The sequence below is a fragment of the Anomaloglossus baeobatrachus genome, chromosome 3 (assembly GCF_048569485.1).
Source record: "Anomaloglossus baeobatrachus isolate aAnoBae1 chromosome 3, aAnoBae1.hap1, whole genome shotgun sequence".
Classification (NCBI taxonomy): Eukaryota; Metazoa; Chordata; class Amphibia; order Anura; family Aromobatidae; genus Anomaloglossus; species Anomaloglossus baeobatrachus.
In genome coordinates, this window is record NC_134355.1 from 158,169,408 (window position 1) to 158,187,505 (window position 18,098).

Consider the following 18,098-nt stretch of genomic DNA (forward strand, 5'->3'; position numbering starts at 1 on the left):
CTTTGATATGCCACCTCTTTGAGAAAGGAGCTAATATTCCCAGGGGTTCGAGACCGCTTCAGAGCGGCACTGAAGTGCAGGGTTTTTTTTCCCGTACTTTATTTTAACACACAATAATCCACACATTTTTTTCTTTTTTTCTTTTTATTTCAAACCTTTATTTTATTTCATTTTATGAGATAATATGATGATATTTTCATATGTAATCATTCCTCTTGTTTATTTTCTTTGATCGTGATTTTTATTGTCATGTGTGTTTTTGTTTTTTTTTTATGTGTCTTTCCCGCCGATTTTTTTTGAAAAAGGTTGGGTTTTGACGTCATCATGACGGAATGTATATAGATCCTGCAGTCCTCATGGTCTAGCAGATTTGATGTACTTTTTTCCTGTGTGTCCTGAGGAAGGGAGCAGAGACTCCAGAAACGCGTCGACCTAAAGATGAAATAAAGGAACATTAACTCTCTATGGTCAGAGTGGTCACTGGCGCGGCCGTGCAAGCCCTACTTCACCATTCTCTGTTATCAGCCATTTGGGTGCTGCTGCCTTTGGCCGTGATTTTTTGCCTGCATAGTAGTTGTGACTCTCACAACTCTCGGGGTGAGTGAATCTCTTTATTTCACCCCACATATTACTCGGATAAGACCCTATTTGCGCTTCTTTTTCCACAGCTTCTCATTTTTCTAGGAGAAGAGATCCTGGCATATCCAGATTACCATCAACCCTTCATTTTGTACACGGATGCCAGCAATGTAGGACTGGGAGCAGCATTGTCTCAAAACCAGGAAGGCAAAGAGAGAGTCATTGCCTTTGCAAGCAGGAAGCTCCGACCTACAGAAAGAAACCCTGAGAATTACAGCTCCTTCAAGTTAGAACTACTGGCAGTAGTTTGGGCTGTAACAGAGCATTTGAAACACTACCTGGCAGCTACAGAATTTACCATCTTTACTGACAACAATCCGTTGACCCACCTGGACCTGGCAAAATTAGGTGCACTGGAACAACGATGGATAGCCCGACTGTTAAACTACAACTTTGTCATCAACTACAGGGCAGGCTGCAAGAATGGGAATGCAGATGCCTTATCCCGGATGCCACACTCAGGGGACGTGGAAGAGGAACCGGAGGGTCTGGAAGAAATTGAGCTGCCAGCCTTTCACCGTCCTAAGGTGGGACAGTATCAACCGAGTGTCTACCAAAAACAACAACAGGCAAATCTCAACTCGTTAGCACACCACGGATGGGCTGAGACACAAGACAGCGATCCAGCTGTGAAGCTAGTGAAAGAACTGCTTACACAACAAGGTGCGTACCCTAACCAGAATGCCCCAGCTGAGACACAACATCTCTGGAAGGAGAGAGGTAAATTGTTCCTGTACCAAGGGAAGCTCTGTAGAAGGCACACCAATCCAAAAACACATGAGTTGGTGTGGCAGATTATCATGCCCAAGAGAGACATCAAGATGGTTCTGGAAGCTTACCACGACGGTGCTGGTCATTTTGGTTGGAAAAAGTTGGAAGTGCTCTTAAGAGAAAGAGTCTACTGGGTTGGCATGAGGAAATCAATCGAATATTGGTGTAGAAAATGTGGCCCGTGAAACCTCAGAAGAAAGGATCAACAGAACCAGAGAGCTCCACTCCAGTCCATAGTAACCAAGCAACCACTCGAGCTAGTCACATTAGACCACGTCAAGTTGTCACCAAGCCGGTCCGGCTATGTCTATGCCTTAACCATCGTGGACCATTATTCACGCTTCTTAGTGGTGGTACCTGTGAAAGACCTTACAGCTAAAACAACAGCTAAAGAATTCCAGACGTACTTTTGCAGACCCCATAGTTACCCAGAACAGGTTCTTGCAGATCAAGGTCCAGCATTTGAATCACAGATCTTTCAAGAATTCTGCAACATGTATGGCTGTAAAAAGATCCGCAGAACAGCATACCATCCCCAAACAAATGGCTTATGCGAGAAGATGAACCATATTGTGATTGACCTGTTGAAGACCTTACCAGAGTCAGAAAGAAATCAATGGCCATAGAAATTGCCCGACTTGGTGGACTTGTACAATCATGTCCTGGTGAGTTCTACAAACTGCACCCCCGCTTACCTCATGTGTGCAAGGCCCGGTAAACTGCCAATTGATTTAGATATGGGAATTCTGAAGCCAGATGCAGAAGTTCAAGAATCCAATTGGGATACTCTACGTCAGCAACAGTATCGCCAAGTACAAGAGTGCATAGAGAAAAGTCTCCAACAAGCTAGGGGGAGATAGGAGAGAACCTTTAACCAGCATGCTCTAGCAACCCCATTGCAACCTGGTGACCAAGTTCTCAAGAGGAAACGACGCACGAACAAATTGGATAATCAGTGGAAAACCACTCCATATACAGTCTTAACATCGAGTATGGATAATCCCAAAGTGTGTCTTGGAAGGAAGGACATCATCTGTCGTGTCAAGAGATCAACTCAAACCGTGTCCTGAAACCCTGAAAATACCAGAAGTCACCTTACCCGTACAGGTACAACCTGTCAAGAATGAAGAACATGTGTTCCATACAGTCTTAGGAGATTTCCCAAAAACTTGGCCAAATTACTATGGAGCAGTAGTAGTCCTAATGATCGCCTTCCCTCAAGTGGTGGAACCAGCATCAGAATCCGTACCACAGGAAGTCCCAAGACAAGAAGAACTGGAAGTTGAACCCATAGAGAAAGAACAGATTCCTGGTCCCAGTGAGCTTGCCAGTCCTACAGTCAGTCCCCCATCCTCACAATTACCAGAAACACCAAATAGGTACACTTCCACCCACACCATTATGCTAAGTACACCCAGTACACCAGCAGTACGCAGGTCACAGCGTAGTACTCAAGGTCAGATACCAGCAAGATATAAAGACTAATGTGAAATTGCATATAAAATGTACATACAGTTAGGTCCAGAAATATTTGGACAGTGACACAATTTTCGCGAGTTGGGCTCTGCATGCCACCACATTGGATTTGAAATGAAACCTCTACAACAGAATTCAAGTGCAGATTGTAACGTTTAATTTGAAGGTTTGAACAAAAATATCTGATAGAAATTGTAGGAATTGTACACATTTCTTTACAAACACTCCACATTTTAGGAGGTCAAAAGTAATTGGACAAATAAACCAAACCCAAACAAAATATTTTTATTTTCAATATTTTGTTGCGAATCCTTTGGAGGCAATCACTGCCTTAAGTCTGGAACCCATGGACATCACCAAACGCTGGGTTTACTCCTTCTTAATGCTTTGCCAGGCCTTTACAGCCGCAGCCTTCAGGTCTTGCTTGTTTGTGGGTCTTTCCGTCTTAAGTCTGGATTTGAGCAAGTGAAATGCATGCTCAATTGGGTTAAGATCTGGTGATTGACTTGACCATTGCAGAATGTTCCATTTTTTTGCACTCATGAACTCCTGGGTAGCTTTGGCTGTATGCTTGGGGTCATTGTCCATCTGTACTATGAAGCGCCGTCCGATCAACTTTGCGGCATTTGGCTGAATCTGGGCTGAAAGTATATCCCGGTACACTTCAGAATTCATCCGGCTACTCTTGTCTGCTGTTATGTCATCAATAAACACAAGTGACCCAGTGCCATTGAAAGCCATGCATGCCCATGCCATCACGTTGCCTCCACCATGTTTTACAGAGGATGTGGTGTGCCTTGGATCATGTGCCGTTCCCTTTCTTCTCCAAACTTTTTTCTTCCCATCATTCTGGTACAGGTTGATCTTTGTCTCATCTGTCCATAGAATACTTTTCCAGAACTGAGCTGGCTTCATGAGGTGTTTTTCAGCAAATTTAACTCTGGCCTGTCTATTTTTGGAATTGATGAATGGTTTGCATCTAGATGTGAACCCTTTGTATTTACTTTCATGGAGTCTTCTCTTTACTGTTGACTTAGAGACAGATACACCTACATCACTGAGAGTGTTCTGGACTTCAGTTGATGTTGTGAACGGGTTCTTCTTCACCAAAGAAAGTATGCGGCGATCATTCACCACTGTTGTCATCTGTGGACGCCCAGGCCTTTTTGAGTTCCCAAGCTCACCAGTCAATTCCTTTTTTCTCAGAATGTACCCGACTGTTGATTTTGCTACTCCAAGCATGTCTGCTATCTCTCTGATGGATTTTTTCTTTTTTTTCAGCCTCAGGATGTTCTGCTTCACCTCAATTGAGAGTTCCTTAGACCGCTTGTTGTCTGGTCACAGCAACAGCTTCCAAATGCAAAACCACACACCTGTAATCAACCCCAGACCTTTTAACTACTTCATTGAATACAGGTTAACGAGGGAGACGCCTTCAGAGTTAGTTGCAGCCCTTAGAGTCCCTTGTCCAATTACTTTTGGTCCCTTGAAAAAGAGGAGGCTATGCATTACAGAGCTATGATTCCTAAACCCTTTCTCCGATTTGGATGTGAAAACTCTCATATTGCAGCTGGGAGTGTGCACTTTCAGCCCATATTATATATATAATTGTATTTCTGAACATGTTTTTGTAAACAGCTAAAATAACAAAACTTGTGTCACTGTCCAAATATTTCTGGACCTAACTGTATGTTATAATGTTTATATGAGAAACCGTAACAGTTTAGTGTACAGAAAAGGTGAGAGAAGAGTGGTGTAAGGTGGCAGCACGGAGAGTTACAATTTGATCACATGGGTGGTGGCCCAGGGCTGTGAGGCCTACTGCACTTACGACCAGAGTAGAGACACCTGTAAGAAGCGTTTGGCTATTGAAATGTTTATATGTTTGTAACGTTAAGACCCATAAGCCCAGTACCTACAGAGACTATCCTGTATGAACACTTACATATTCTTAAACAATTTCCTCTTTATTAAATATGGACAATACCTACAACAGGACTAGTTGTGGTAAAGACTGAGTGTGTACCTTCATCAGCCTCGGAGGCAATAGAATAAGCCCTGGAGAGACTGCTTTTTGAACTTTTTGGACTTTTGTTGAACTTTATGGGTTTTTGTATTTTTCCTTTTGGGACTCTGTATGTAAACAATTGTTGTTGAAAACTTGTTTGTTTCTTTCACATTCCTGGAGTACTGTTCTTCACTAAGGGGGAATGTAGCACCCCAGGGTTGCCACAGTAACAACACAAAGGGTTAACTCCCCACACAACACTAGCACCTCCTGGCCAAAAGGGGGAGACCAAGCTGCTTCCCTGTATATTCTGGTGTGGAGAGGAAGTGGTCAGTTTATTTGTTCAGTCAGTGCAGAGGACTGAGGAAGAAGGATCTGCAGGTTGGAGCTGGCTCTAGCTCACCGCAGGATCCGCTGACCAATTCCAGGCCTAAGCCGAGGGTCTGAGGAAGGAGACAGATAAAGCAGAGGAACATACCTGGGAGACAGAGTATTGCTGAACTCACCCCAGTGCAGTGCACAGAACGGATGCCGGATCCGAGGCTGTACAGATTACACACCGCACAACTAACACCGGAGAAGTGAAGATTCCATATTCTTCACCTGTACCACAGACACAGCAACACAAGAGAGTTCAGGAACATACAAGTAAGGACTCGAGTTGCCTGTCAGGTCAGTACCCGGGAGGAGAACAGGGCCGTCTGCCTAGTTTACACAGCAGCAGGGCCACACAAGCACAGTGCAGAAAAGGAAGCCAAAACGGCCCGGCTGGGTGGGAGAAACCCTGAACCCTTCACAGACTCTGTGGACAGTACTCTGCTGAATTCCATCTACAGTAAAGGCTAAGAAACTGCAAAACCGTGGATCTGCTTGTTTATTGAGCTTGTGTCCTGCACCTCCCCATAGACTATCACACTGCCCCGGAAAGAAGGTTCTACCTGTGGGGAGCCATCCCATCTCAAACTCCTTTCCATCACACCCGGAGGTTCTGCAGCAGCGGTGGTCATCTCTGATCTCATTCCATGGGTGGCGCCACGTATATACCCCCCTTTTTATTGTGGAACCAGGGATCACAGACCAGGTCACGACACCGTGATCCCCTTTCCAGAAGCGACCCCTTGGCCAGGTTCTGAGAACCCCTTAAACCCCTGGCGACACAGAGCTCTCAGCCTGAGCGGTGGCTTTCTATCCCCCTCATTGGGCTGTTGTCTTCAGTCGGGACTTCGGGTGGGAAAGGACCTATAGTCCTAGCCACAATCAGCTAATTAGCTAGCCCCCAGTAGCTTCTGTACCTAGCTTCAGGGTCTGAGTACCCCCCTTTTGTGCTCCGGTTTCCAGTCGGTTCCCAGGGTCGGTACCGGCGGGCCACTACCCTGTCCCGCTCCACCACTGTTCCACCGAGCCGTCTTCCCGGCTCCTGCAGGCAGAGGCCTCTGTATGCCTCCTAGCCAAAGGTGTCCGGGCTCCAACCCTAGCACCTGTCAGTTAGTTGCAGACCTGACACACAGGCCTGCCTCCACTTCACTTCACCTCCACTCACAGACTCCTCACACTAAAACTGACTGAGTTTTTCCTGCCTCAGGCTCTCTGAACTCCTCGGTGGGCGTGGCTAACTGCCTGGTTCCGCCCCCTGGTGTGTCCATCCAGCACTGAGGGAGGTGACTAGGGTTTAAAGTGTTTGGCTGCTGTCACCTTGTTAGGGGACTGGTGTTGTGCGGGGCACTAACTGTGACTACCTGGCTTGTCCAGGGCATCACACATACGACATGGGATAATGAATAGCTTCCTGATTTCTGGGGGTCTGACAGATGCAGTGGTTGCCCATCTACAATGTTGCTTTATTGAATCTAAATATAACCACTGGACAGCAGAGCGCTATCTTTGAATGCACAAAATCAACCACCACTCCATTCACACGGTTCTCAAGATCAGTGGAGATCCAAGTGGTCGGACCCCCAGCTATTGGCAAGATATATTGTACTGCCCCAGCAGCGGTCGAACAGCCCGTACCCGGGTGTCGCTACTGGGGGCTCAGGGTCACTCTAAAATGTGATGGGGGGGTATTTACAGGGGATTAGATAGTTTGTGACGCCACCCGTGGTGTGCGGTAAGAGGGAGTACCGCCACTGTCGTTGGGAGAACCCGAGGTGATGGAGCGGGGCAGCCAGATGACGTTACCCTCCACGGGTAGGGAAAGGACCTGGAACTCTGGATGGTGGGATGGATTGCAGGGGGGAGCACAGGCTTGCTGAAAGCAGGGGCTGATCAGGTACTCACTCAGAAGGAAAGCAGACGCTGACAACGTGGTAAACCAAGTCTCTGGGTACCGCTGCCCTCTTGGGGGAGCTCGTCCGCGTTCTGTCCCCTGCAGTACTGCCTGATGGTCCGGAGCCTGTGTGATGCCCTAGACCCCAGGGGTCACAGGTTACGACATCACCACATACACCCCCACACTAGAGAGGTACCATCAGTAAACCATAAAGACCTGATTGCCTCCCTCAGTGTTAGACAGGCACACCAGGTGGGCGGAGTCAGGCGGAAAGACATGCCCCCCGAGGAGTCTGCTGGCCTGAGGCAGGAAAACACAAAGAGTTCAGTTCTGCCCAGTGCAGGAAGGCGTTGAGTGGAGTTCAGTGTAGGACAGTGGAGTGGAGAGTCAGTCCACAACAGTCAGGCAGGCAGACGGCAGTGGCCGACTGCAGGAGACCGGGAACACGACCAGCGGAACCGTAAGGGTCTGGGACAGGGTAGTGGCCCGCCGGAACCGAACCGGGGAGCTAACAGGATACCGGAGCACCAGGCAGGGTACTCAGACCCCAAACTAGGCTATATGCCACACCATAGTCGAATTAACTGATTGCAGTTTGGACCTCAGGGGTTCATTCCCATCAAAGTCCCGTTTGACGGCAACAGCCCAACCCGTCCAGATAGTAGCCACCGCCAAAGGTCAGAGATCCAAGGGCCAGCACCTGCGGGCAAAGGAGCTCCTCCGACACCTACAAGCCGGGGAGCGGACTACCAGTGCTCAGGCACAGTGGTCAAACTACAACATAGGTGCAGGAGAAAGGTAGACATTGCCAACCTGACTAGGAATCTGCAGGCCCTGTTCATACCATCGTTTGGTTTACCAGTGACTCTGTGTGGTTTAATCGTGGGTACAACGGTGCCATCAGGCACTGCACCGCGCTGCACCGCAACCCTGCGTCCTGCACCCCGGCCTTCGCACAACCGGGCCCCGGGACCAACATCCCCGACCCACAGAGGGGTCAACACCTAGCTGCGCCACTACACCGCTCCCGGGAGTCCCCGTACCTTCACCGCAGCGGTGGTGTTCACCATCACCACAACCCGTGGGTGGCGTCACGAACAATCACCCCAAAACCAAACACCCGCATTCCCCCGTGTGTAACGCCAACTCCCCTTGCAGAGCGACGTGACCCTCGGGTCCGTGGAAGGCTCGAGCCACCACCTGTAGAACGCGAGCACGGATCTGAGCGGCTTGACGGCCGAGGCCGCGGGGCGGTACACCTGCCTCCGTACACAGATTTGTGAGCTTGAAGCTGTCCGGGCCCCGCTCCCTACTATGGGGAGTAGAGGAGCTTGCTCTCAGGAGCTCACGCTTGGGATTTCAGTGGGCTGCTTTGGTTGGAAAGCCCTATCTCCCTCGTTGCGCTAGGGCCCCCAATCTCTGAGCTTCGTGGTGACAGTCACTATCCTCCGCAGGTTAATTGCCGGGTTGCTTTAAGCTACTCCTCGACCTAGGGTCAAGTACCATGACGTGCTTTCAGTCCCAGACCGGCTATTGTACTTGCTGCTGACTGTCCTCCTAGACTAAGCCAGGCACCCAGTCCCAATATCCCGCGACCGGGTCTCCGACTCCTCCGGGTCCCCATCACCATCTGCAACCCAATCTTCTCTCTCTCGGGACCCACATGCTCCCCCTAGCTCCTCACTTCTTGAGGGCTACTACTCTTCTGCCTGTCAGCTCTGCTCTGCTCTCCACTTCCTCCATCGCCGACTTCCAGTCTGTCTGACCCCTAGGTGGACTGCCCTATTCCAGCTCAGCAGCCCACTGGTGTGTCTGACAGGGTGTGGTGTGAGGTGTGATTGGGATTTTTGAATGCTGATGAAGTCAGTATTGCAGGTTAGGAACCCAGAACCATGGGGGGGTTGAGTCCTGCACTAAGAATAAAGAGCGTGCAGTACCCTGTGACAACCTGACTAGTCCAGGGGCGTCACAAGGAGCATAACAGGACTGGCCTGAAGGTAGTCCGCCAAACGCATCCAGCATACATACATACATACATACAATCCCAAATTTCTGAACTCTAATTTGCCTGTGAGGAAACTGAGTCCACTCGCCCATGCCTACCTCCCTAAGCACACTTACACCTGGAGGAACTGAGTGGGTCACAAAGAGAGTGATGTGCGGTGTTAATTACTCACTGACACTGCTTACCTGTGTGGCTGTGCAGCCCCCTGGCATACAGCATAGCGCCGTTTCACACATCCGGCATTTCGGCGGATACAGCACAGATGCAGTGCAGTAGATTCATCTACAGTGGAAGCGTGACACCATGTGGTTGTGTGCTTCATGCACAACCGCATTTGTCCACATGGTGTTGCGCTTCTGTCGCGGGTGGCGGGGCGCTGCGCTCGCCAACGCTCGGGTCCGGCACTGCTGCTGCTCGGTGGCTCAAGCGGTGGGCCGGATCCAGGAACTCGATCGGCACTCCTCACCCGTGAGTGAAAAGGGGATGGTTTGGTTTGGGGGATGTTGTCCGTGACGCCAACCACGGTTGTGGTGAGGTTGGGACACCACCGCTGCTCTGGACGGGGATCCCGGGAGCGATGACAGGGAGCAGCCGAGATGTTTTTCTCTCCCCTCCGTGGGTAGGGGGATTTGGTGGTCCCGGGGCCCGATGATGGTGACTGGAAGGTGGATAGCGGGGTTTGGGGAGGTGCAGGGTCGCGGGGGCAGCGTGGTGCCAGACGGCACGATGGTACTCACTCAGCCAATGACGTAGACGGAGTCTCTGGTAAAACAAACGGCTGGATGGATGGGTCCCGCAGCCGGCTGCGATGGTCACTCCCGGTAGGTTGGCGGTGACTGTCTCTCCCTGCACCTGTGTTGTGCTGTCAGCTCCGATGGTAACCCGCTCCCCAGCGGTGTATTTGCCAGAGAAGCCCCTTTATACCCGCGGGCTCTGGCCCTGGGAACTCTAGCTGTGGCGGTAGCTGTATTTCCCTTCACGGTTGAGCGGTTGCCTTCAGTCGGGACTTTGCTGCTGGGAAACCCCGGAGGTTCCCGTCGCTGATGGATTTGACCGGTTTAACGGCGACTCCAAGCCTGGTCGGGGTCCGTAGGCCCTGCCGAATGGTGCTGGCTTCTCTTCGCTCCCCGGTCCAGTACCGGAGGGCCACCGCCCGTCCCCGGTCCTTACGGTTGTGCGTTAATCGGCCTCGCCTGCAAACAGTCACCACCGTCTGCCAACCTTGCTGTTTGTGCCTGGGCCACGTACCCGGACATGGTCAGTCTGCTCCACTACCACTTCACTCCTCTCTCACTCGACTCTAAAACTACTCTCTGACTTCCTTTCCCGCCTCCAGGACTGTGAACTCCTCGGTGGGTGGGGCCAACCGCCAGGCTCCACTCCACCTGGTGTGGACATCAGCCCCTGGAGGGTGGCAACAAGGATTTGTGTGTGTGACTGATGTGCCTAACCGGGGTGTGGGGTGTGTTGTTGTAGTACCTGTGACGACCTGGCTTGTCCAGGGCGCCACACTTCCACTGTAAATAAATCTACTGTACTGCATGTGTGCCATATCCGGCATCCGGCGAAATACCGGATGTGTGAAACACGTGTGAAACGGCCCATGTATGATAGAGGCACAGGCACACAAGTGAGCAGTGTCAGCGAGTAACTAACATCGTTCCCTGCTTTCTCTGTGTACAGCCATCATGTTCCCCTTGAAAATGTCACTCCCTCTGTGTAACAATGTTAGCTCTATATTCCTTATCCTTTTTTCTATTTATTTCATGAAAAGGTTTGTTCAGGCTTGGGTCAGAATTCTGTGGTCACCCTATGCAAGAAAACCTGGTATGCCAGCGTGTGTGCGCAGTCAGGTACCCACATGTCTGTTTCTTGTATTCTTGCAGCCGTGTGCCCACTAGACTCATCTAGTTTATCTGTATTCATTTTTATTGAGAGAAGTGGAAGAGAATCTAGTTGGCCCTTAAGGCCTAAGCCACACAGCGAGAAAATCGGTGCGAGTGGAGTGCGATAAAACATCGCATTCCACTCGGACCAATTCTTGCCTGTGTCTCAGCTCACATGAGCGATTATTTTCTCAGCCCTAATCGGACCGAGAAAACAATCACAGCATGCTACGATTGTAATGCGAGACTCATTTCTCTCGCACCCATTCAAGTGAATGGGGCGATAGAAATATCGCACTGCACTCGCGGGAAAACCGGTGTACCACGAGTGCAGGGCGAGAATTGCAATAGCCGACAACGGAGGAGAGAGGGAGATAAATCCCTCCCCTCCTCAGTGCCGACCCGACCCTCCTCAGTGCTGGCCCGCCCCTCCTGAGAGTCGGCCCGCCCCCTGCAGCTCGCACAGTCGGACCGCAGTCTAAGGGCTCCGCCACACATCCGTGAAAACCACGTCCGTGTAAAACGGGCCGTTTTTCGGGTCCGTTTTCCGTTTTTTAGGTCCGTTTTTATGGTATGTGTGGCCTGCGTGTGTATCCCGTATGCTAGCCGTATGTGCGTGTGGAATGTCCGTGTGTGCGTGAGTGAAATAACTGACATGTGTATGTGTTGTCCGTGTGAAATGTACGTGTGTGATGCAAAATGTCGTTACTACATGTCGGAAGACAGAGTAGCGGGATGAGAATGAACTCGGGTGAACTTCACGCGACTTCATAGTCATGCTGCGGCTCTGTCTGTGCCGTGTACTGATTAGCGGTCAGCTGTGAAGGATTCACCGGTGACCGCTAATCCCCCGAGTGACTGAAGTGTCCCCCCCTCTCTCATACTTACCGCTCCCCGATCACCGGCGCTGCACGGCATTCACACTGCTTCGGCGGCTTTTTCTAATTTGAAAAAGCCGGCCGCTCATTAAACAATCTCGTATTCCCTGCTTTCCCCGCCCACCGGTGCCTGTGATTGGTTGCAGTCAAACACGCCCACCACGCTGAGTGACAGCTGTCTCACTGCACCCAATCACAGCAGCCGGTGGGCGTGTCTATACTGTGCAGTGAAAAAAATAAATAAATAATTAAAAAAAACGGCGTGCGGTCCCCCCCCATTTTAATACCAGCCAGATAAAGCCATACGGCTGAAGGCTGGTATTCTCAGGATGGGGAGCTCCACGTTATGGGGAGCCCCCCACCCTAACAATATCAGTCAGCAGCCGCCCAGAATTGCCGCATACATTATATGCGACAGTTCTGGGGCTGTACCCGGCTCTTCCCGATTTACCCTGGTGCGTTGGCAAATCGGGGTAATAAGGAGTTATTGGCAGCCCATAGCTGCCAATAAGTCCTAGATTAATCATGTCAGGCGTCTATGAGACACCTTCCATGATTAATCTGTAAGTGACATTAAAAAAACACACACACCCGAAAAAAATCCTTTATTAGAAATAAAAAACACAAACAAATTCCCTCATTACCAATTTATTAACCCCGACAAACCCTCCATGTCCGGCGTAATCCACGGACCTCCAGCGTCGCTTCCAGCTCTGCTGCATGGAGATGACAGGAGCAGCAGAATACACCGCCGCTCCGGTCACCTCCACGCAGCTAATGAGGTGAGTAGCGCGATCAGCTGCTGTCACTGAGGTTACCCGCGGCCACCGCTGGATCCAGCGGTGGCCGCGAGTTACCTGACTGACAGCAGCTGATCGCGCTACTCATCTCATTAGCTGCGTGGAGGTGACCGGAGCGGCGGTGTCTTCTGCTGCTCCGGTCACCTCCATGCAGCAGAGCTGGAAGCGACGCTGGAGTCCGTGGATTACGCCGGACATGGAGGGTTTGTCGGGGTTAATAAATTGGTAATGAGGGAATTTGTTTGTGTTTTTTATTTCTAATAAAGGATTTTTCGGGTGTGTGTGTTTTTTTACTGTCACTTACAGATTAATCATGGAAGGTGTCTCATAGACGCCTGACATGATTAATCTAGGACTTATTGGCAGCTATGGGCTGCCAATAACTCCTTATTACCCCGATTTGCCAACGCACCAGGGTAAATCGGGAAGAGCCGGGTACAGCCCCAGAACTGTCGCATATAATGTATGCGGCAATTCTGGGCGGCTGCTGACTGATATTGTTAGGGTGGGGGGCTCCCCATAACGTGGAGCTCCCCATCCTGAGAATACCAGCCTTCAGCCGTATGGCTTTATCTGGCTGGTATTAAAATGGGGGGGGACCGCACGCCGTTTTTTTTAATTATTTATTTATTTTTTTCACTGCACAGTATAGACACGCCCACCGGCTGCTGTGATCGGGTGGGTGCAGTGAGACAGCTGTCACTCAGCGTGGTGGGCGTGTGTGACTGCAACCAATCACAGGCGCCGGTGGGCGGGTAAAGCAGGAAATACGAGATTGATTAATGGGCGGCCGGCTTTTTCAAAATAGTAAAAGCCGCCGAAGTTTTTAAAACAGCCGTGCAGCGCCGCGCCGGGGATCGGGGAGCGGTAAGTATGAGAGAGGGGGGGGGGAACTGACTGACAGACAGCTAGAGGGACAGATAAGACAGAGAGACCGACCGACAGACATAGAGACCGACCGACGGGCTGAGGGAGAGAACGAAACAGAAAAAGAAAAAAGACCGACATCACATGAAAAAAGCACAAAACGTACAGGGAGCAAACAGAGATGCGTCCGTGTCACTCGGACATGCGCACAGACCCATTGACTTTCATTGGGTCCGTGCTGCGTGTTGCGTGCAGAAAACGGACATGCTGGCGTGAGACACGGCCCACAAAACGCATCACGGAGACTGACTAACGGACATAACCAAAAACGCAATTGTAACCGCTGAGATATAGTAACATTGGTGCACGTTTGGTCGTGTCTCCAGTATACACGGAAACGGACCAAACACGCACGTGTTTCACGGATGTGTGTTTCAAGCCTAAAGGATACTAGCATGACACTCGGCTCCTGCTGTGCTGCCAGCACGAGCCAAGTGTCATGCGAGCATCGCACTAGTGCCCCGTGTGGCCCCGGCCTAACAGCAAGTATACAAAATCGTGATAGTGCGTACCTCTCTCATGATTCTGCAGTCACATGAAGTGGCTGCAAACTTTTGTCCCAAACCCGGAAAATCAATTTAAATTGTATTTATATTTATTATACGTAAAACAAGTGAAATCTTCAGGTATGAGCTTTTATGTGTTAGCAGAGGTCACTCTCCGTCTACTATTATGCAATGAGCTCAGTGGGTGTGTGTGTAAATGGTTTGAACACTCCCTGATAGTGTCTCACATAAAAAGGAAGTGCCAGAGAAATCTGCTACTTTACATTCCTTTCACAAGGCAGAAAGATGTCGGGAGCTGAGGGGGAAAACAAAGCAAAAAGGGAGAAATTCCTAGCAGAAATGCAGAAGGTAGTTGAAGAGGCCAAAAACAAGACTCCTGAAGAACTGAAAGTTTCCATCAATGGGATTCTATATCCCAGCCTACTATGCAGTGAACCTGCTTTTCAGGCTATGGAGGCTTTCGAAGCCAGAGAAGATGATATATTGATTGTAACATATCCCAAATGTGGTGAGTGGGGGAAGGGACTATGTGGATTACCATCTAGTATCACTACATGTATCTTCTCCCATTTACAGAACAGCGTTTAGGCGTTCTCAGCACAGGAATGCTCCATGCATGAACGCCGCCATAGTCTATGAATCAATTAGGCTCCATGCACATAACGCTCTGTATTGTGTCTGTGATGTGCTGCATTCTACCTAGAAGCAATGCAACATTACTGTGAGTGACTTGGCGAGGGATCAAATGTGCTTTAAAATTAGCCTGTAACACCTGCCGATTTTGTAGCGGTTTTTATGGGTGGGATGACGGGTATGCCATGACTTTCCAACAGAGATTTGGAGGATTAATAATTATTTTTATTATTATTATTAATTTAGCATAAAGGAATACCAAAAAATGTCTTATACAGATTGCAGACTTTTTTTTTTTTTTTGTTTGCTGCAAATTTTGCAAAACCTTCTACAAATCTGATATGTGGATTGATATGTGTCGGCAGGTGATTATATCTGTCGAGGTTTTGTGCCAGAGACGGGCGCTCCATAAGCAAATGTGACGCTCTGGCCTATCAGGTCGTCACAGGGTATTGTGCAATCTGCCCTTCTGACAAGTATCCACCCTCCTTGGTTACGGGTCCTGGTTCTTTGGTGTTGCTAACAGCTTAGCCAATCAAAATCCTAGGAACACTTTGCACTTTACCCACCAGACACAGCATTGGGGGGCCTGAAAGGAATAGGGCCACCCACATGGGGGGGTTGGTGAGGGGAGAGTGATAGTTGAGTTGAGCTGAAGTTGAGCAAGGGAGAGGAGTGTGAAGCGGTGACTCTCTGAGAGGTCACCGGCTGGGAGCAGGGCTCCTGTAGCACTAGATGGCAGACGTTGGCCTGGGCCTGGTAGGAGCTGGAACCCCGGTCGCAGGGGATAGGGTCAAGGGGCATGGATTTCCGAGGAGGGCAGCCGGCGGCCTTGAGCTATCACCGGGCAGGGGCCATGGCACGACGGGGTACGTGGACTCCAGGCCGGAAAGCTTCACGCGTTCTGGTAATTTACCCGACGGGGGTGAAAACTTCAAGATTCATCCCCCAACCTGCTCCAAAATCGGGGTACTAGCGCACCGATGGGATATGACTTTCAACATAATACAATACAGTCCAAAGAAATCGTACACCTAAACCCTGAGAGCAAGCTCACTCCGTTAGCCATACGGGTAAGCGGGACCGAAGAGTTTTAAACTTAATGGTCCAACAGAGACAACGGTGCCAAGGACAGGGTTACAGGCTAACAGCAACACCAAGGGCACGGACCCAAGCGTGCTCCCTACAAGCTGCAGTGGTGCTCAGAATTCTGGTTTACAAGCTGTCGTTGTTGTTATTCCTGGACTGAGTGAGTACACTGAAAACCTCTGTTCCTACAGCAACAATCCAACAGGCCCCGGGACACCAACCCCCTACCGACGGAGGGGTTAAACATCAGGCTGCCACCCCATCGTCACCGGGCTCCCCGACGGCAGCGGTGGTCCCTCACATTACTACACACCGTGGGTGGCGTCACGAACTTTACATTCCCCCTGTAAATATTCCCCCACTTTTTTTCTGAGTGGCCGCACGACCCCCAGGTCCGGAGTCCCCTCGAGCCACCGCGGATTCGGATCCGAGCAGCCTGGGTGCTGGCACGGGGGCGGCACACCTCGAGCATCAAAGTGTGAGCCACTACGTGTAAGGCCTCGTTCAGATGCTAGGGTGGCATGTACATGTCACATCCACGTTTTTCACAGATGCAGCACATTCCCATTATAATCTATGGTGTTATTTACGTCTGTTTTTTCACTCACTGTGTATCCATGCAAAACTCACTGAGACATGTCCATTTTCCCCCCCGATATCATGAATGTAAAGGGCCAATACAAGTCTAGGGCTCCATGAGAACACCTACAGCACACCGCTGCCATCTGTGTGCTGCACAAATTTATCATTGCAAAGGATAGGAGAAGCTTTGCTATTTATTTCTTCATCCACCTGTAAAAAACGGACACCTGGATGACACCGGTCCAGATATATTTTTAAACACAGATGTGTGGATGAGGCCTTCATGGCTGGAATCTGGTAGGAGGTATGTATTAGGTTAGGTTGGTTGGTAATCTGTCTTTTTTTTTTTTTTTTTTTGTTTTTGGGAAGAAACTTCAGGAAATGGCAGCCTATTATTATTATTTATTTTTTTTCACTTTTATACTCCATTTAACAATGAAAAAACTGCTAGCGGTTTTCAAGCAAAAATGTTTTATGATCATGACACCTGGGTGTCTTATGGTTGATTTTTGAGTCATCCTTTTTCTTTATATTGTAAAAATATAGAGCAGGGGTGCACTACATCTTTTAGTCCCTGGGCATAATGCAGCACAGAACTCAGACACCAGCATAGCGCGATATTCACCAGAGTGATTTTCACTTCATTTTCCGAGCCACGAGCCTGAGGTCCGCTCATGTCCAGCTGTAAGCCATAATCATCAACATTAACAGAAATAAACACTTGGAATAGATCCCTCTGTGTGTAATTATATATATATATATATATATATATATATATATATATATATATATATATATATATATATATATATAATATATATATGCATTTCCCTTTTTGTATTAAATTACTGAAATAAATTAACTTGTCGATGATATTCTAATTTATTGGGATGCATTTGTATATTAGGCTCCTCTCCAAAAATCTACACACGGGTGTGCGCACACAGCTCCTATCGTCCCCACACTGCCCCCCTGCAAAATAGAGACACACACACACCCACACACCCTGCCCCTCTCATCGTGATCTCATCACGCTGCTGCACACCGGAGCCAGAGATGACACAAATTCATTCTCCATAAGAAGGGAGTAGCGTCTGCAGTAAAAGTCCTTGGGCTGCTGCAAAACGTCTGGTGGACCACATGTTTTGCAGACTTGGTATAGAGTATCTTTAGAGCAAAAAATTCCTGAGGAATGGACTGTTCACTTCTTTTAAAGGAAATCTGTCAGCAGATTTTTACCAAGTGATCTGAGCGCAGCATAATGTGAGGGCAGAGAGCCTGATTCCAACGATCTGTGAATAACTGGATTGTGTTTTGCTGTTTCAAAAAAATAAGATTTTTATCAACAGCAGATTAATTATTGCTACAGTACTGTAACCCTGAGCACACAACTGATTTAGAAGCTTTCTGTCAATATACAGTGTAGATGGAAAGCTGCCAATAATCGATGTGGGCCAAGGTTATATAGGGTCAAACGTCTGAGTACTGCCGCATCTGCAGAAGAAAAAACTATCAAAATGTCAGCATGCTGCCTAGCAAGTGACACATCACTGGATTCAGTGTTTTAGCCCCTTAATTATACAGTTCTTAGATTATATAATGAAAAACCTGGTGACAGATTCCCTTTAA

General features: G+C 49.1%; 1 protein-coding gene across 1 annotated transcript in view; it reads left to right on the forward strand.

Annotated features, from left to right (window-relative positions):
* Positions 1-14,419: 14,419 nt before the first annotated feature.
* The window catches only part of LOC142296212 (sulfotransferase 6B1-like), a 78,300-nt gene continuing 74,621 nt past the window's right edge, over positions 14,420-18,098 (forward strand). Inside the window, exon 1 of the mRNA XM_075339541.1 lies at positions 14,420-14,673. Within this exon, the coding sequence (XP_075195656.1) occupies positions 14,451-14,673 (223 nt within the window). The 5' untranslated portion in view covers positions 14,420-14,450. The remainder of the gene's footprint in view (positions 14,674-18,098) is intronic.